The sequence below is a fragment of the Pan troglodytes genome, chromosome X (genome assembly GCF_028858775.2).
Source record: "Pan troglodytes isolate AG18354 chromosome X, NHGRI_mPanTro3-v2.0_pri, whole genome shotgun sequence".
NCBI lineage: Eukaryota > Metazoa > Chordata > Mammalia > Primates > Hominidae > Pan > Pan troglodytes.
The window spans coordinates 99,879,514-99,900,104 of record NC_072421.2 but is presented as its reverse complement, the minus strand read 5'-3'; the positions used below and the strand labels follow the sequence as shown (position 1 = coordinate 99,900,104).

Below are 20,591 nucleotides of genomic sequence, written 5' to 3'. Positions count from 1 at the left end.
GTGATGGAACTGCTACAGCTGAAATACCACTGCTGCCTGCCCGTTAATTGACATGCATGACAGAGACTGAATTCTAGAAACTCTGCAATGGCTGCCGCATGAAAACTGGAGACCTCCCTCATCACAGGTAGTCCACCCCACATATGGCTCCCATGTTATTCAGTTCCACCTCTGAGTCTCATGTTGGCACATACGTTTGATGCGATAAATATCCCATTTGGGACCCTAACTGCAAGGGACTCTGGTAAATTGTATGCGTGTGAGAGTGTATTTGTGTGTGTGTGTGTGTGTGTGTGTGAGAGAGAGAGAGAGAGCGAGAGAGAGAGAGAAAGAGAGTGTGTGCGCACATGCGTGGGGTCATGTGCATGTGTGTTTCCTTTCATGTTCCAACTTTCTAGTCTCTACAGTACAGGAAAGCATATAAGAATGTTTAAGAGTGCTGGAATAGTTGCCAAGTAAGCAGATTCATCGTATATTTCACAAGACATGTTTTCTGTTGTAAATGGTATATTTACAATAATGATGGTATTTTCTTTGTTACAATGGTTTGTGTATGTTCGTCTTATATCCAACAAACTTGTTAATCTCCATTATTATTTTTAATTTTCTGTAGCTTCTCTTGAGTTTCATATGAAGATAGTCACGTTGACAGCTTTTTCACTTTTATACACGTATTAATTTATGTATGTAGGCATGCATGTATCACAGCTTACCGCACTGCCTAGTATGACATATGGCTTACTGCACTAGACTCAGTATGACATTGAACAGAATTCGTCATACCAGTCATCTTTATCCCTTTTCTGATTGTAAGGAGAATACTTCTAATGTTTTACTATTAAGGGTGGTGTCTGATGGGGTCTGTTGTTTTGATACCCATTGTCAGTTTAAAGAGATAGCTTTCTATATTACCGATCTGCTGAGAATTATTGGTATTGTTGTTGTTCAATCCCGGTTGGTTAATTTATTGCATACTTTTTTTTTAACTGGATCTTTTGTGGTATTTGTCCTGTCCTCCTCCCTTTATTCAGCTAATGTGTTAGATTACATTATGGATCTCTTAAAATGTTAAACTCAGCTTGCATGCTTGGGATTAAACACAACCTCGTCATGCTGTATTATCTGCTTTACCCATTGTTGGGTTTAGTTTGCTATTAATTGATTTATATTATTTGCGTTTATGTAACTAATTCGGGTTGGCTAGTAATTTTGCCTTTGCATGTATTCCTTGTCAACAATACATTGAATAAACCAAGGTTTTCTATTCCTTCAGTTTGGAAAGTTATATATATTTTTCCCCTGGAGTTCATCTATTTAATCTAAATTTTCAAATTTTCACATCCTTTTCATAATGTGATCTTTTTCAATCTTTTCTGTCACTGTAAGTGTGACACTATCTTCATTCCAAAAGTGGCTGACCCGCACCACCTCGCTAATTTTCTCTGCCCATGTGGCCAGAGATTTTATCATTATCCTGCGCTTCTGAAACACTGACATCTAGCAATTTTGTTCAACTCTCTCACATGGTGTTTTCACTTTCATCAAGGTAGGCTCTATTTTTTTATCATTTTTCCTCAACATAGCGGTAAGACATGGGGATTATTCCACATTAAGTAAATGATCAATGAAAAGTCCTTTCATCTACCACCTGGTTTTATTTTTATAATTGAATACAATGGATATTCAAATATCCAATACATTCCCTCATTTGGAAAAGACCTCTGGCTTATCAGTGCTGGTCTTTTTAACCAGTGCCATCGTGTCTATTCAATTAAACTATCAGATGATTAAGGAAGAGGGCACTGCATCATTGATGTAAAATAATTTTTACTATAAGCTTCCTTTAAGAGAAGAGCAGGCAGCGTAGAAAGAAGCAGAAAGGACATCGACTTTGAAATCACGCCTGGGTGGATTCAAATCCTGATTCTGTCACTTACGGCCGATGTGATGTTAGGCAAGTACTTAATCCCTCCCAGCTTTGATTCCTTCATGCAGTAGTCAGTGCTGCCATTTACCAAGTGTTTACATTCTCCCCTGTACCAGGCACCTGGTAGGACTGCCCGACCCGACTGCCTTCCTTGGGGCAGGTCCGTGCATGTGACTAGCTCTGGCCAATGGGTTGTGAGTGACGAGTGACACGGGTTATTTCTGGGTCAGAACCTTTGGTTGTTGGTTTGAGACCCTCTACGGCTCTCTCCCACTCTGACGCAGTGAGTAACCCTTTTCTAGATGGTGGCTGCTCCATTAGTTTGGGTCTCTGAGTCATTCCAATAAGAATGGCTCAGAACCCAACATCCACCATCCCGTGAAGGATATGCACCTGGCATAAACATGCAGCAGGAGTGAGAAATAAGTCACTGAGGTTTGGGGGTTGCCTATAAGCACAGCGTTACACTCAGCCTCTCCTGACTCATATATCTCATCTGTCAATTAAGATAACACCCTCTCAGGACTTTCCTGAGGGTTAAATGCAGTAACTTGCATGACAGCCGAGGTTATCACAGTGCTTGACATATGACAGGGGCTCAAACTATGGCAGCTGTAATTATTAAGTAATAATAAAATGGTTCTGAAGAAGTGTGGTTTTTTATTGTGTAAAATGAGCGGTACTGCATCTGCTTGTCCTGACAGGTAAGTTGTATCTTGTTTTCAAGAGTGGGGGCACTTTATTTGCTGCCACAGGTAAGGCTTCCTAATGACTTGCATTTATGCACATATTGTCTGCCACCACCATGGTATCAGACGCATGCTTGGCGGTATCTCTGAAGAGTAAAAAAGTACAAAGATTCAAGCAGGAGAGACTGACTGATGACATGAGATAAAATGAATTAAAGAGCAACAATCAATGTCTCAATGAGCAGACTAGATTACAACTATTATAAACCCACATTCCATTGTTCTGAGTAAACAAAGGCACAAGGTTTTAAAGTGTTAGAAGATGTAGTCTGAACAGGGTTTCCCCAAATATTTTCTGAAGAACACTGGTACCTCAAATGCTCTGTGGAAAAAAATGTTCCATTCCCATACAAGTTGGGGAAAGTAGCCCCCCCTTTGAGACTCGTGTTGTTTATTAGCATATCATCTAAAAAATTCCTACAGTATTCGTTTACCTTCAGTTCTGTATGTCCCACACTTCTTTAGAGTAGAGCACATTTTGTTGTTGCTTTGTCCTGATGCTACAGTCTCACAGAACGAACTTGGAAATGCTGAAATGAGAGAAAAATAGATTATTCAACCTACATGTAATATCAAATATCACAAGTGACAATATTCTCTAACCATCTGACAAGCAATATTTGAAACCCCGTAAGTTTAAGCACAATCTTGCTATTTGCTCAACTTCATTCACCCAGTACCGCTTTCATGATGTACCAAATGTTATCACCCATGATTGTACCTTAAATCCATTCACTATACTTTTTTCCACAGGAAGAAAAGGAGAGAGTTTTCAGAAAGGAATCTAAGAAGCAATCATTAGAAAATCAGGGGTTGATGGGGGGAGAATCAGAAACAAAAGAGTGTGAAGCTATACTACTATAAGCTACTGAGAGATCCTAAGCGCACACACACACACAAAAAATGTCACCCACTCCCAAATGTACTTTTTAAAGCCAATGGAGTTCAAATAAAGTATAACAAGTAAATTCTGAATCTTCACATCATGACGACTTGGACACTTTTATTGAAATATCAAATTCTCTTTTTAAAAAAATTCCCGATTCCCCTCTCTGCCTTTCGCCCACCCCCCTGAGCCCATGTTTAGAAGGTTTAGTAGAAAAATAAATCATGGAAACAAAGAGAATCTTTACATAATCAAATAAGAGACAGAAATTAAGATTGGGTCTGGAATCGTCTATACAAACTGGGATCTAGGCAGTCTCGAGTGTCCTTAATAACAACATGGTCTGAGGAGGGGCAGAGGACAGAATCACCTGGCACAGACGGTGAATCGGGCAGAGTGACAGGCAAGGGTAGGGCTTTTAGTGTGGGGGCGGGAAGGGGGGGGATCCCATCAGGCTTCCACAGCCCTGTCCCTGAGAAACGACTTACGAGTTCATGAATCCCTGCCGCCCCACTACCAACCCTACCCCTATCCCCCAGCCCCACATTCTGCCCCAGTGCCTTCTCCTCCTTCACTTCACTCTCTACCAACAACAGCTCCTGTGAGTCCAGGATCAAGGCGGATGGCAGACATAGATGCATGGGTGCGCACGCACACACACACACGCACGCACACACAGTTTCTCTGCCAGGTGTTCACAAGTTCGGCCACATTAGGAAAGTCCTCCACTACCTCCACCCAAACCCCCCATACACCCCGACCCTCCCGCACCACCCACCCTCCCGCACCCTCCACCCTCCCGCACCTCCCGCACCCCCCACCCTCCCACACCCCCCGCACCCCCCACCCCCCACACCCCCCACCCCCCCACCCCCCACCCCACATCCCCACCCCCCCACCCCACATCCCCACCCCCCCACCCCACATCCCCACCCCCCACCCCACATCCCCACCCCCCCACCCCACCCCACCCCACCCCCTCAGAGCCTCTGCTATTTGGAGATTGCTCAGCCACGCCTTAAAGCCCAATTCTCAGTAAACTTCTAGTACCGGCTGGTTCCACTCGTACCAGACTTCCTTCCAGCGCGTCAGGATATGAAAGTTGCCGGAAGGCTTCAGATCTGAGCCGAAGTCCAATAAAACTTCCGCCTGAGTCAGGGTGTGGAGCCGGAAGCACCTCTCTGACAGGATTCGGAGCACTCAATCTTCACGTGAATGGGAGGGTGCGGAATCTCACGTGACCATAAGAGCCACATGTACAACAGCCATTGGTTAGCTGCGGTGCTCACAGGACCGCAAAGGCTTTGCCTGCCACGAGATGACAGGAGCCACTTGGCTGCCCACACACGCATCTGCAGAGTTTGGCAGCTCACAATCTTCACGTGACAGAGAGGAATGAGCCTGACACTGTGGCCATGGGGAGGGGTGAGTGGGAGCAGTGGACATGACCATAGCATCCACATGACCCTAAACAGTAGGTCATCTATATGACTTCGAGGGCTGAGACTTCCACATGCTGGTAGCCAGTAATGGCCAGGTGAGGGAAGAATCCATGTGAGCAACAGGGTTCAGGAGTCCACCATACTGTAGTGACTGGAAGAGCTGGGCCCATCACATGACCATAGGAGCAACATGACAAGAGAGGCCACATGACCTCAAAGTTTTAGAGCCCTTGGTGCTGATATGACCAGTAGGGCCCTATCAGTAGGGCTCATAATTGTAGTGTTCACATGATGGTGGCATCCACGTGGCTTGCAGCCTTAGGATCCTGCAAGGCTCAAGTACCCAGGATAGGTGGGTGAGCTTGGGTCAACTTCCTGACAGTAGAATCCAACCACTGCAGAGTTCTCCTGATCTGCATGTTTCAGGAGACCGTTCTGTTCATGAGACCTGGAGCTCTGAGATTGCCCATATTACTGAGATGGTGGTACCTCCAGATAACCTCCCACAGCACACAGACTTGAGCTTTTGCTACCCTCACCTCACTTTTTTTTTTTTTTGAGACGGAGTTTTGCTCTTGTTGCCCAGGCTGGAGTGCAATGGCATGATTTCGGCTCACTGCAACCTCCGCCTCCCGGTTCAAGCGATTCTCCTGCCTCAGCCTCCCAAGTAGCTGGGATTGCAGGCGCCCACCACCACGCCCAGCTAATTTTTGTATTTTTTTAGTAGAGACGGGGTTTCACCACGTTGGCCAGGCTGGTCTCGAACTCCTGACCTCAGGTGATCTGCCCGCCTTGGCCTCCCAAAGTGCTGGGATTACAGCATGAGCCACCGCTCCCGGCCCCCCATCCCTCTTTAATATATTTTATGTGTTTCATTTCTAACAACACGTGAAATTTAATACTTCACAATGAAGAAGGTCCTCACTAAAACCATAATCATAGACACTACTGCAAGAGCCTAAGCAGTCCGTACAGGTAAGCACTGTTTACTTAATTTCATACAGGGCCAAAGGAAATTAGGGCAAACCTAAAGAATTTTAGTTGTTCATTTGAAAAAGAAAATGTGTATAGTGATTAGTATGTGCCACACACTCCAAAAGGTTACCGCATTTAAGAGTGCTAACTCTATGGAGTAGGTAGTATAACAGAATTTTACAGACGAGGAAATTGAAGCAGAGGCGTTAAATCACTTGCCTAAGAGGTCACAGACATTGCAGGTGGCAAACCGGCTGTCTCCCCCAGGCAGTATGGTGCTAGACTGTTCTGACCACCCCCGGGTTTTCCAAAGGAAATTAATTTTAGTTCAGCCTTATTAATTCACACAAACTGGAAGCCAGACCCAGTTACTGAAGAGTTGAGGTCTTGGATGTTCTCTTTGAAATACCAACTAAGAAATTTCAAGTACTATCAGTAATTAGCACCAGTCAATGCTGAATCTAATTAAGGACCTCAGGAGATTCATTTAAATGTATACATATAAACCTACCATTAATATATAAAATATGTATATATGAAAGTCAGTATAAAATGTTTGAGGTTAGCTGAAAACATTTCCTTCTTTAAAACAATTACTGAAAAGAGAAAGATTAGCACTTTTAAAACATCATACCTGGCTCTGGCCTGAACTGCAACAATTTTGTATGAGTGGAATCTGAATTATAATTAGATTTCACTGTATTTTTATTCTGCCTGTGTCTCCCCAGAAAGGATAGAGAAAAGAGAAGGAGAGTACACATTGCAGTTGTTGTTAATCGCAATTTCACGACCACCTGTTTTGCTGGTTTGTGTGGGAAACTGCAGCTTCACCTGCATGTCCAAAATAAATTTGGTGGAGTGGAGTCTTTCTGATTTGCTTGCAGAGGCAAACAATGCTATACAAGCATTGGGATTACTTTGCTAGGTTCCCGCACTGTGGCCTGGCTACATAAATAAGCAGAAGAAAACTCAACAGACCAAATTTTCCACCACAGTTAAAGTTGAATATACTAGTGAGGACAACAGGCTGTGTTAGTGGCTCTAAGGTTATCAAAGGAAGTCATGATATTTGGACGATATTGGGCGCGTTCACGGTGGTATGGCCGTAGACTGAAGTCATGATAATTGGAATGAAAGACTAGGAAGTGCCAATCAGTGGGTCTCGGATAATTCTGGAGAATTATTTATGGGACACATGTAAATAGAGGATATAAAATGGGGCTACATATTTATGAAAGAGCCTATTATGAAATTTCAAGTTGGATTTAGGAAGTATCTATACAAAGTCACAGGACGGAAGCCTACTTCAAGACCTGGTATCTGCCCTGGCCTCCGTTTCTATCATTACATACAGATGAACAGATCACCAGTAAAAGGCACAGCACAATTTTATCTAGCCCACCTATGCTCAACTGGAACTTACACGGTATTGATGATGGTCAAATTCTTTCACCAAAAGACAAATCCTAATTATAACTCTTACTTTAATTCACAGTTTGCTCCTGTCAGACCTGATACTCATATCATTCACTCTTTCTCTGAGATGATTATCAGGACTTTGTTAGGATTTTTTTTTTTTTTAAGTTACACCAATGGAAGTCTGTCGGTGCTCTAATATGCACAAACAGTGGGGGAAGGTAACTCTGTGGACAAAGATTCATATGTCCGGGGTCCAGTTTAGGCACTGAATTTATTAGGCGCTGTGTTTACTGGGGTGAGGCAGGTTGATAAGCCATTTCTCTTGCGTGTGATACGGCAGGATTTAACGGGAACAACTTCTCCTTCTTTTACCTTTTCGTTCTGTGGTGGACATTTTGGGGATCCATGCTAGTGGCTTTAGGAGGAGTGGCTTTACCTAACACAGAAAAGAGAGAAAGGGGAGTACTGGAACTCCCCTTTCTAGAACTTACTTACTCAGAACTCCCCTAAGTATCAGAACGGTTGCGACGTTGTTAAATTAAACATAAATACTCTAACGCTTTTGGTTTGAACAGATACATACACCTGAACTAGGTATCCTATGTAAATTAACTTTCAGAAAGTAAAAATGACTGACCTAGCAACAGCATACAAGGGAAAGCATAAGATGGGACTCTATCATTACGGGCATTACATTCAAGACCTGTTTTTCTGTGTTCCTTCGTGAAATTCATTAACGTAGCTAGAAGTAACTTTATGTCAGTGCCGAGCAAGAGGAAAAAAAGAGAAGCAGTTGCAGATAGTGCTCCCTGGCAAATTGCTCAATATGCCAACCCCTCAATGCAAGGTAAAATTCAACAGCTCTAGGTAATAGGCTCACTCTTTGAGGACTACCACAACATACAAATACAAAATTATGTCTACAGGGAAAACTTCCTTCAGGCAAAGGATGGAGAGGAGTGAAAAGGTAGGGATTCCATAGAGGGTGTTTACTGAAGAGCAGTGCCATTTGTGAAGATGCAGCTCTCTGGTCCAAACCCCCTCCACTGTGAAGACCATTTAAAACAAGGAGCAATTATGATTCAAAGATTTCTAATGTATTAAAAGTAGAGAATTTTAAATTTCCCAGATTGCTTCCTGTTATCTGCTCAAGGCAACTATATTTTGCAATTCAAGAAACAGTTCTAAATACTCTGTTGGAAAATACTGTCAGATAATTTTTAAAACATAGTCAGCCACATTGTTTTCTTTTTAGTGTATGCAGCATTTATACCTTGTTTCTTGTGATCAGCTTATCACTGATAAATTATTATCAGTGATTAGATCCTGTGAAAAAAGGCAAGATATATAATGTTTGTGTTTTCTTTTAATCCTTGGATTTAAAACATCACGTAGTTTATCAACAGTTATAGAATGACTCACTGGCTGGATTGCTCAACTGGCTAAGTCAATCAAGGAGTTAGCAAATAATGAACCAGTGAACACAATTAAGCTCATTTGACAGTGTAGATGCAGACTAAGGCAAAACATGAGCAATAACACATTACATATCTTGTCTATGTGATACTACAACGTCTTTATTAAGAGCTTCCATTTATATATTGATAATTAATTTTCAAATCTGCATATTCGCAGATTGGGTGATTATCTTATTTTTAATTTTCTTTTCATATGCATATTTGGTATTGTTATGGAAACATATTCTTTTCAAAGCGTGAATAAATGTGTGCATTAGAGGAAAAGGTTGTTCTTTAATTTTGGTACATTATAGGAGTCTGACTCTCTTCTTTTTTCTCTCCTTGAGACGGACTCTCGCTCTGTTGCCCAGGCTGGAGTGCAGTGGTGCGATCTTGGCTCACTGCAACCTCTGCCTCCCGGGTTCAAGTGATTCTCCTGCCTCAGCCTCCTGAGTAGCTGGGACTACAAGCACGTGCCACCAAGCCCTAATTTTTTTGTATTTTTAGTAGAGATAGGGTTTCACCACGTTAGCCAGGATGGTCTCGATCTCCTGACCTCGTGATCAGCCCGCCTTGGCCTCCCAAAGTGTTGGGATTACAGGCGTGAGCCACCGCGCCTGGCTGAGTCTAACTTTCTTCTAAAGACCCAGGGCTTTTAAGGTTGTTCCATACTGAAATCTGAGGATCTTTGATATCTTTGTGAAGTCTGTGTCGCGTGTTTACAGAAAGACAAAACTTGACAGTAAATACGAAGAATTCAGTTACCTCTGGTCAAATAATCCTGACACAACATCATCTCAGGACAAGAGCGAATAGAAAACTTTGCCGACGAATCGAAAAAGAATGAAAATGGGATTTAAGCATCCCACAGTGGATGCCTGTTGAGGTTCTTCCAAAACATATACTGCACAGGGGAGAGCTCTCATGCTTTGTAACCGCCTATTCATGAATTCAGTATAGGTAGCTCCTGAATAAAATATCCGTCTTTGTTACCCGAAGAGTCACTCTATTAGGACACAAGAAGGACTTGAATATTGTGGTTACTATGCTCATAGCGGTATATATAATTTGAGTCTGTACCTGCAGGTGACATTTTTGTTTACCTACACAATATACATTCCTCACCTTCCTGGCTGGGCTCAGGCCTCCATCAGTGTATCTCCTCCCAGTAGAGTCATGTGCTTGAGGATATATGGCCACTTTCTTAGCTCCAAGAGTGGGCCCAGAATTAGTCTAATCTAATCCAATAATCCAATGCCCAATCCAGCAGTGGTTGGGTCAAGATTTAGCCTGGATGTTTACATCTTTCAGTTACTGGCTCAGTTAACCATGAAACTCACTCTGCCTCTGAACTCTCAGTTATATAAGCAAGTGTCTTTACCTATTGGATAAGCCAGCGAGACTTGCACTTTCTGTTAGTTGTAGTTTAAATATCCCTGACCAATACACATTCAATTTTATGGCCATCCTGGGCATCTTACAAAGATGGCTTTCTAAAATAAAACCAACGTATTGGTCTTTTGGTCAAAGATTTTTATGTCTCATTCAGAGTTTCTACACCTAATCTTGTCACAGTCCTGGGTGATTTCAATGTCCATGTAGAAAACCAGTCTGATTCCAAGCCTCATGGTCGCAAGACCTCTTATTTGACTGCCATGCTCAGGGGCACTCCCTGGATCTTGCTACTTCTTGGAACTGCCCCAACTCTAAAATAGTGCACTTTTATATTTTATTGTGGCAACCTTCTTGTAACTCTGAACATCGTGCTTTATATATTTCTTGGCTATGTTTTTGAGTGCATGTTAAGTTCAGACTTTTTAGCTCTTTGATAAATGTTCTATCATGACTACATGGTGGCCTTCTTTATTCCAAATAATTATTGTTGTCTTAACGTCTATTTTGTCTGATACTAATACAAAAGTAACAGTTTTAAATGGTTTTGACTTGTGACTGGTATTGTGGGTTTTTTTAATGGTTTTTTTTCCATCAGTTTATTTGCTTCATTTCTGTGACAGGCCGGAAGAGTTATGTTCATGATGCCCGATATTGAGATGACATTGCTATGAGAGACAAGAGAGCCAAGGTGAGAGAAGGAGCAATGAGCAGGCAAGTGTATGACATGCTGGGCTTTCATAATCCTGCAGCTTCTCAAGTTCAGAAGACTCTCTACAGGCAAAGAGGTTCTGGTGGATGGCAGGAAAGATCTGGGACAACTAAGCCCCAGGTAAGACTACACTAAGACTACTTTATTAATCAAGAGTGGTTTCACTGAGGAGAGACAGGGGCATTTTACTGCTGAGGATTTGGGACTGGAGCACAGTTAGACAGGAGGAATATGTTTTGGTGATCAATTGCACAGCATAGTGAGCAGAGTTAATAACAACGTATCATATATTTCAATATTGCTTTAAAAGTAGATTTTAGATATTCTTACCACAAAATGTGATAAGTAGGTGAGATGATGGATATATTAATTAGCTTGAGTTAGTCTTTCTAAATGTATACACTTATCAAAATACCACATTGTACCCCGTAAATACATACAATTTTGTCTAATTAAAAAATAAATAAAATTTAAAAACAAATGAAAGGAACACAGTGCTTGAAGTCCAAGTTTTTGCTATTACTAATAGAACCTCTCTTTTACTTCATGATACTTGACCTTTCTTAGTTTCAGCTTTCTATTTAGCTATAGACAAAATTTTCCATCATGACCCTCAATTTGGCGTGAGAATTAAATGAAACTTAGATATAGCTCTGCATAGAATAAGGGCTAAGTGGTTTAGCACTGTGGGAGCAGCTGAGTGCCAAACGCTCCTCCTCCACCACCCTCTTTATTTAATCATCAGTCCCTGGGACACCGGCTGCCATGGCTATGCACATGAATACGCTTGAGGGTAAGGAGAATGCATGCTCCGGCAGCAACTGTGGTACCCATGCCTGAAAAACAATGACTGTTAGGCAACTTGGTGCCATGCTTAAGTCTCCCTGGGGTGCTGGGGTCCTTCCTTCTTTTTTTTTTTTTTTTTTGCATAACTCACAAGGACTCATCCCCAGGCCCATCTCAGGGATGCACAATCACAAATAATGTCCATATGGCTGCCCCAAGCAGCCACTGATGTTCACCAGGCTAGACACAGTGACCAAAGAGCTCTAGCTTGATCCTTGCTAAACAGGACTCAAGTGCTGTATTCGTTTCTTCAGGCTGCTATAACAAATTTCCATAAACGGGTGGCTTGAAACAACAGAATTTTAAACTCTCACATTTCTATTGGCCAAACGTTTGAAATCAAGGTGTCAGCAAGATTGGTACCTTGTGGTGAGGGTGGCAGTTAAAGAGAGAATCTGTACCACACATCTCTCTTAGCTTCTGGTGGTTGCTGGCAATCCTTGGCATTCCTTGGCTTGTGGCAGCTTAACCCTAATCTCTGCCTCGGTTGTCACATGGCATTCTCCCTGTGTGTCTGTCTCTTTGTCCCAATTTTCCTCTTCTTATAAAGATACCAGTCATTGGATTAGGGCACACCCTAGTCCAGTGTGACTTTATCGTCACTTGATTACATCTACAGAGACCTTACTTCCAATTAAAATCACCTTCACAGATTCCAGGTAGACATAAATTTGGGGAGGGGGGTGCACGCACTATTCAACCCAATAGAGTCTGCCCTCTGGCTCCCCAATATTTACATTCTCACCGTGAGTAAATTATATTCACCCCATCTCCAAATCCTCCAGATCTTCACCTGTTCCAGCATTAACCCTAAATCCAAAATCTCATCTAAAATTGTCAGGATCTTACCGAGTAGACTTTGGGCAAGGTCCACCCTGGGGCAATGCTCCTCTCTGTCTGCAGACCTATGAAGCTAGAAAACAAGTTATCTACTTCCAGAATACTACAGTGGGACGGACGTAGGTTAGACGTCCCCTTCACAAAAGGGAGAAGGTGGAAAGATTAAAGGGGTTGTCGCTCTGGGGCAGGTTCACAACCCAGCAGGAAAAAAGTCCATTAAGTTTCAGGCCGAGAGTAAACTTCCATGGCTCGATCTTCTGTCCCAAGGGCCCTTCAGGGAGGCAGCCCCAAACTTTAGGACCCTCCAGGGAGGCAGCCCCATCTTCCTGGCTTTCTGGGTCAGGGACTCAGTCCATCCAGCCCTCCAGGGTAATGACAATGCCATTTCTGGTCTGGTCTTCCATGTTTCTGCCTTCAGAGACATTCTTCTTTCATTTTTGTCCCATCTCTGGCCATTTCAGTCCAGGCTGGCAGCATTTCTGCTAGTATAAAACTCTCAAAATCCTTGCCATGTTTTTGCGGATGCCAAGGGGATCCACACAACTAGATATGTAGGCTCTGTGTGGGTCCTTCCTGGATTAACCTATCTGGTTTCCTGGCTTAGGGCCAAGGTGGTTGGTTGGGTCCACATGCCTAGCTAGTCTCATTAGCAAATGGCTGTTCAGCCACACCTTTGGCCCTGTTTCCATAGTGCACTATCTGGGTAGACTGTGAATTTTCCAAATCATCAAGCGTGCTTCCTTTTGGCTTAACAGTTCCTTCCTCAACTTATCTCTTTACTCTCACGTTTTACTATAAAGAGACAAGGCCACACCTTCCAGAGTTTGCATGGAAATCTCCTAGCTAAATATCCAAGTTCGTCGCTTACAAGACCTGCTTTCTACACAATTCATTCAAGTTTTCTGACACTCTATCACAAGGGTCACCTTTCCTCCAGTGCTCATTAACATGTGTCTAATTTCCATCTCAGACGGCATCATAAGCAGCTTGAATATTCATATTTCTAGCATCATTCTGTTCATAATGCTACACGTGTTCTCTAAGATGATAAGCACTTCCTCTACAACTCTTCTCACTTCCTTCTGGAGCTCTCACAAGAATCACCTTTAGCATTCATATTTCTACCAACGGTCTCTTCAAGGCAATCTAGGGTTTTCATATCATGTGCCTCAAGTCTTCCAGCCTCTAGTCATTACCCAATTACAAAGCCACTTCCATATTTTTAGGCATTTGTGACAGGAACAACCCACGTCTTAGCACTAAAATCTGCATTAGTTTCTTAGGGCTGCCATAACAAAATACCCAAACTGGGTGGCTAAAAGCAAGATAAATTTATTCTCACACAGTTCTGGGGGCTAGAAGTACAAAATCAAGATGTCAGCAGGGCCATGCTCCATCTGACGGAAGAAGCCTTTCTTAGCTCTCCTAGTTCCTGGTGGATGCTGGTACTCCTTGTCACTCCTTGGTTTGTAATGCCTTACTCCAGTCTCTGTCTCTGTCTCCACGTGACTCCCCTATGTGTCTGTGTCTCCTTGTCCAAATCTACCTCTATTTATAGGGACAGCAGTCATATTGGAGTTAGGGCCTACCCTGCCTGGTTCAATATGATCTCATCTTAATGTGACTGCGTCTGAAAAAAACACTATTTCCAAATACGGCCACATTTACAGGTTCAGGGTGGACAGGAATTTGGCGGGGGCCACTATATGACTCAGTAAATGCCTCAATTTTTAAAAACCATAGAAGAGTATCCTACTTTCCATTCATTTCAGTGCATTTCATTAACTAATTTTTTCAGGTTCTAGATCCATTATATTTCAGACATAATAAGACATTTGTCAGTAAAGTCAATGAGATTATTTTTAAAGTCTCTATCGTGAGGCTGGTAAAATTAGACACTGAAAGTTCAGAAAGGACAGTACGAGCAGTAAAAATTACAGTATATATAATTACAGATGCAAAACTTCTAAATTAATTATTACTAAACTTAACTAGTATATGTCTATTAAAAAAGCGTTCGTTCCAGGAATGAAAGGGTAGTGGAACATTAGAGAATCTATCAATTTACTTCTGATTACTTCAGGAATACTGAGTGCAAATGCTTTTTATGCTCCCACCAGAAAACCCCTAATAATGAAGTGGAGGGGGGGCGGGGGGGTGCAAAGCGGGACAAAAAATCAGAAGGTACCAGACAACGACACCACACCAAGAAAAATATGTTAGCAAAATTTTATAAGCTAGAAAACAGACGTATAGGTCATAAGTCCTTAGAAGACCACAGAAACTAATCCAGCAAGAAACAAACTTCAGAACTCTGGTATTAGAGGTGATAAATATGGTCGAAGTCAGAGACTAGAAGATGTGGATACTTACCGGAGGATTCAAGGAAGGCATCATAGGAATGGCAATCAGCCCTACACTTTCCACCACCCTGAACAGCCAGGATTTCCACCCCAGGCTCAATGTGAACCCCAGTTTTCTTCACATCCTCATTCTTCTCTAGTAGACCCTGTAAGAGCCACTGTACCACATCCTACAACAGTTTATTTTTACGTTCTGTGGGTGTCGAGGTGGGAGTATATTGGTGAATGTTCCTTTTAACAATTAAACTGCCAAATAAGAACATAATGATCTAGACCTCCTCTCATATTCCCTTCTCAATGACTGAGAAGTGATCCATGTTGGGAGAATCTCAGGACTGGTGGGCAGCTGATCAAAGAAGCAGGACAGAGGTGCATAAACAGGGTAAGAGTGGAAAACACTAGGCACGTGCCAGAACCCACCCAATGTTTTTAAACAGCTAAACCACTCTAAAGAGGACTGGAGAACCTGCTGCATGTGCCTGTGGCAAGTTTGGATCTTCTCTCTTTTCTTCTTTTTCAGAATTGTTCCGTTTCTCTGAAGGTAAAGCCCATGTTTAACCACTCAACTTCTGCTGACATAATTTGCAATGACCACAGCTAACTTATTGAAGCAGAGTACTATTAGGGCGCCAAGAGCTACCTTTGCTCTTGCCCCGCTTGACAGTAGATGCTGAAATTCACCCCCCACCCCCAAACCAATGATAAATCTGATTACCAAAACATTCAATGCGCATTTGTAGACGTCTTCATGGGGACAAACGGGGGAGATTCAATGGCACGTGTCCCAGTGAAATGTCACCAAACAGTCTGCGTTAGACTATCTTGCCTCTCTTCCTCATACCCTCATGAGATGGATGGGCATCAGCTCCTGTTCTTCCTGAACAGTCTCATTCCCTTCAAATCTCTTTTCTCTGTGGAGCCATTTATCTCTGTGAGATTCTGATGACTGAATCCTCAGACTCATCACCCTGATCAGCACATCAAGGATCTTTATTCTTAACCCCCTTCTTTAGAATATAAAAGAGTTGTACATAATAATTGTTTTTCACTGTAACATTGATTTTTCTCACATCCTACTCAGAGCTTCCTACCGCAGGTCTTTGAGCCCAAGGTCCATAGTGTATCTTTTCAACAGACTTCTTTTTTTTTTTTTTAATCCTTTAAGTTTTAGGGTACATGTGCACAACGTGCAGGTTTGTTACATATGTATACATGTGCCATGTTGGTGTGCTGCACCCATTAACTCGTCATTTAACATTAGGTATATCTCCTAATGCTATCCCTCCCCCGTCCCCCCACCCCACAACAGGGAGATACTTTTCTCTGCACTGTCTTTAAAGGTCACCCCTGGGTGCAGCTGTGTAGAGTCATATCCATGCTTGAAAGAAGAGCAAAAGAAAAGCAGAAAAATAAAAAGAAAAAATAATATGAGGCGAGAAAGCAATGAGGTATAAAAGAAAAGTACAATAGAGGCCGGGCATGGTAATCTCAGCACTTTGGGAGGCTGAGGCGGGCGGATCACGGGGTCAGGAGTTCGAGACCAGCCTGACCAATGTGGTGAAACTCCGTCTCTACTAAAAATACAAAAATTAGCCAGGCGTGGTGTCACGCGCAGGTAATCCCAGCTACTCAGGAAGCTGAGGCAGGAGAATCGCTTGAACCAGGGAGGCGGAGGTTGTAGTGAGCCAAGATGGCGCCACTGCACTCTAGCCTGGGCGACAGAGTGAGACTCTGTCTCAAAAAAAAAAAAACCAAACAAAACTAAATATATATATATATATATATATGGAAAGAAAGAGAGAAAGAAAAGTACAATAGAGAGAATCAACAAAATCAACCAAACCAAAAGTTGGTTTCTGAAAAGACTGACGAAACAGCCAACGTTGGCAATACTGGTGAAGGGAGAAAGATGAAGAGCAGTGGACAGGAGGAGAGAGAGAGAGAACACAAAGGAACAATATTAAAAATTAACAAGCAGAATATGATTAGACATAAACAATAAACAAGATAATACCAAAAACAATTTCATACTGATATAAATTAATGCCTAGACAATGTAGAAATTTTGAAAGAGAAACATATCCTGCCTAAACTAACTATAGAAGAAATAGAAAACTTGACTAGACTTAACAACGATTAAAGAAATTACTGTGGACTACTCGAGGGGGCAGGGAGGGGATATGGGTTGAAAACCTATTTATTGGATACTATGCTCAAAACCTGGGTGATGGGATCCGCACCCCAAACCTCAGCATCACACAATATTCCCATGTAACAAACCTGTATGTGTAACCATTCTATCTAAAAATAAAAGTTGACATTAAAAAAAATAGATCTTTAGTTCAAAAAAAAAAAAAAAAAAACAACGTCAAGAAAACTACCAGGAACACGGGGAAAATTCCACTAAACATTCAAGGAGTAGATAATTCCAAGTTCATACAAACTTCACCAAAGACCAAGATAAAAGCTTACACTCCCAAGTATATTTTATGAGGATAATCTTGACTCTAAAATGAGATAAGTATAATAGGAGAAAGGAAATTTATAATTCAAGCTAAATGCTAAATTAAATACTGCAGACTTAAGTGACGCACAGAAATTATAATAAACCAGAACAAGTTTGGTGTATCACAGCAGTGTAAAAATGCCTTAACGTTAGAAAGGAATGTTAATGTAAATCATCCCATTAATGGAAAGAAACAAGATTGGGCTATCATTTTAATGGACAGGGTAAAATCATTTGATAAAATCCAGTGCCTGTTCACGGAACACACAAAAACAAACCAAAACACAATTCTTGCCAAACTGGGAAAAAACAGATGGAAAACACATATCTACAAAATAATCTGCACCAACAGCTGTGCACACTGGTGAAGATTTACATGGATTGTCCTTAAAAATCAAGAACAGGACAAGGTTGCTCAATATTGTCATTTCTGCTCAACAGTGGCGGTTCTAGCCAGTGCAATAAATAAAAGATATAATGATTGGAATTAAAAACACCCAAACGATCATATCTATATAGACAATATATTATTTACCTGTATGGAAAAACCTGAGATAATCTACAAACTCTCAGCATTAATTACAGCTAAGAAGAAAATCAACTGTATTCCTACAAACCAGCAACAACCACTTAGAGGAAAAACAACTCTTCAATGAACACCAATTATAACTGCCACAAAATAGTAAGGTACACGGAAATAAGTCTAACAAAGATGCTTCAGACTTTAAATGAGAAAATTATCAAATGTTATCGAGAGCTATTAGTTCCAAATTAGGCAGATATAAAGCATGCTCATGGAAGAATCCCTATGATAAAGATGACGGTTTTCTCCACTTAACCTGTATATTTGACGTGATTCCAATAAAAAATCCAACACAGCTTTCTACGGAACAATAGACTCTATGACTCTAGAATGCATACTGAAGGACCAAGGGCGCATAATATCCAAGATTATTAAAACAAAGTAGAGGGGATCAGAAGGGACATGGCTTACAAGATATCAAGTTTTAATAATTAAGATAGTTGAGATAGTTCACTTATATGACATCTAGGCCAATACAATTGATAGGATAGAGAGCCCATTAAATATAGGAAAACTTGGCATGAGAGGTTTGCCATTGAAGGTTAGCTGAAGAAAAGACAGGCTATTCAATATATAGTGCTGGATCCATTGGTTATACCCATTTTTTAGAGAGGAGATTGCTATCTCACTCCATACACAAATATAAATTCCAGAAATTAAAAAAAAAAAGAAACCTTAGTGGAAAAAGAAGGAGGTGAAAGGTCTCTAAATGAAAAACAACAAAACACTGCTGAAAGAAATCATCAATGACAAAAACAAATGGAAACACATCCCATGCTCATGGATGGGTGGAATCAATATGGTGAAAATGACCATACTGCCCAAAGCGATCTACAAATTCAATGCAATTCCATTCAAAGTACCATGATCATTCTTCACAGAACTAGAAAAAATATATATCCTCAAATTCACGTGGAACCAAAAGAGAGCCCGCATAATCAACACAATACTAAGCAAAAAGAACAAATCAGGAGGCATCACATTACCCGGCTTCAAATTATACCACAAGGCTATAGTTACCAAAGCAGCATGGTACTGGCATAAAAACAGGTATGTAGACCAATGGAGCAGAATAAAGAACTCAGAAATGAAGCCAAATACTGACAGCCAACCGATCTTTGACAAAGCATACAAAAACATAAAGCGAGGAAAGGGCACCCTATTCAATAAACGGTGCTGGTAAAACTGGCAAGCCACATGCAGAAGAATGAAACTGGATCCTCATCTCTCACCTTATTACAAAAATCAACTCTCAAGATAGATCAAAGACTTAAATCTAAGACCTGAAACCACAAAAATTCTAGAAGACACCATCGAAAAACTCTTGCAGACATTGGCTTAGGTAATGAATTCATTCCTTTTTTTTTTTATACTTTAAGTTTCAGGGTACATGTGCACAACGTTCAGGTTCGTTACATATGTATACATGTGCCATGTTGGTGTGCTGCACCCGTTAACTCGTCATTTAACATTAGGTATATCTCCTAATGCTATCCCTGCCCCGTCCCCCCACCCCACAACAGGCCCCGGTGTGTGATGTTCCCCTTCCTGTGTCCATGTGTTCTCATTGTTCAATTCCCACCCATGAGCGAGAACATGCGGTGTTTGGTTTTTTGTCCTTGCGATAGTTTGCTGAGAATGATGGTTTCCAGCTTCATCCATGTCCCTACAAAGGACATGAACTCATCCTTTTTTATGGCTGCATAGTATTCCATGGTGTATATGTGCCACATTTTCTTAATCCAGTCTATCATTGTTGGACGTTTGGGTTGGTTCCACGTCTTTGCTATTGTGAATAGTGCCGCAATAAACATACATGTGCATGTGTCTTTCTAGCAGCATGATTTATAGTCCTTTGGGTATATACCCAGTAATGGGATGGCTGGGTCAAATGGTATTTCTAGTTCTAGATCCCTGAGGAATCGCCACACTGATTTCCACCATGGTTGAACTAGTTTACAGTCCCACCAACAGTGTAAAAGTGTTCCTATTTCTTCACATCCTCTCCAGCACCTGTTATTCCTGGCTTTTTAATGATTGCCATTCTAACTGGTGTGAGATGGTATCTCATTGTGGTTTTGATTTGCATTTCTCTGATGGCCAGTGATGATGAGCATTTTTTCATGTGTCTTTTGGCTGCATAAATGTCTTCTTTTGAGAAGTGTCTGTTCATATCTTTCGCCCACTTGTTGATGGGGTTGTTTTGGCCATACTGCCCAAGGTAATTTATAGATTCAATGCCATCCCCATCGAGCTACCAATGACTTTCTTCACAGAATTGGAAAAAACTACTTTAAAGTTCATATGGAACCACAAAAGAGCCCGTATTGCCAAGTCAATCCTAAGCCAAAAGAACAAAGCTGGAGGCATCACGCTACCTGACTTCAAACTATACTACAAGGCTACAGTAACCAAAACAGCATGGTACTGGTACCAAAACAGAGATATAGACCAACGGAACACAACAGAGCCCTCAGAAATAATGCCACATATC

At 41.6% G+C, this 20,591-nt stretch overlaps 1 protein-coding gene across 5 annotated transcripts in view; it reads right to left on the bottom strand.

Moving 5' to 3' along the window:
- Window positions 1-20,591, bottom strand: part of LOC735423 (nuclear RNA export factor 2) — a 112,374-nt gene that overhangs the window by 16,472 nt on the left and 75,311 nt on the right. For 4 of the 5 annotated variants that reach the window (XM_063804654.1, XM_054677129.1, XM_024353294.3 and 1 more), the window contains one exon: window positions 3,111-3,206. In XM_063804654.1, coding sequence (XP_063660724.1) covers window positions 3,111-3,153 — 43 coding nt within the window. In that variant the 5' untranslated portion in view covers window positions 3,154-3,206. Of the gene's footprint in view, window positions 1-3,110; window positions 3,207-4,612; window positions 4,917-20,591 lie in introns of those variants that run through there. The other variant, XM_063804655.1, reaches the window with a different exon arrangement.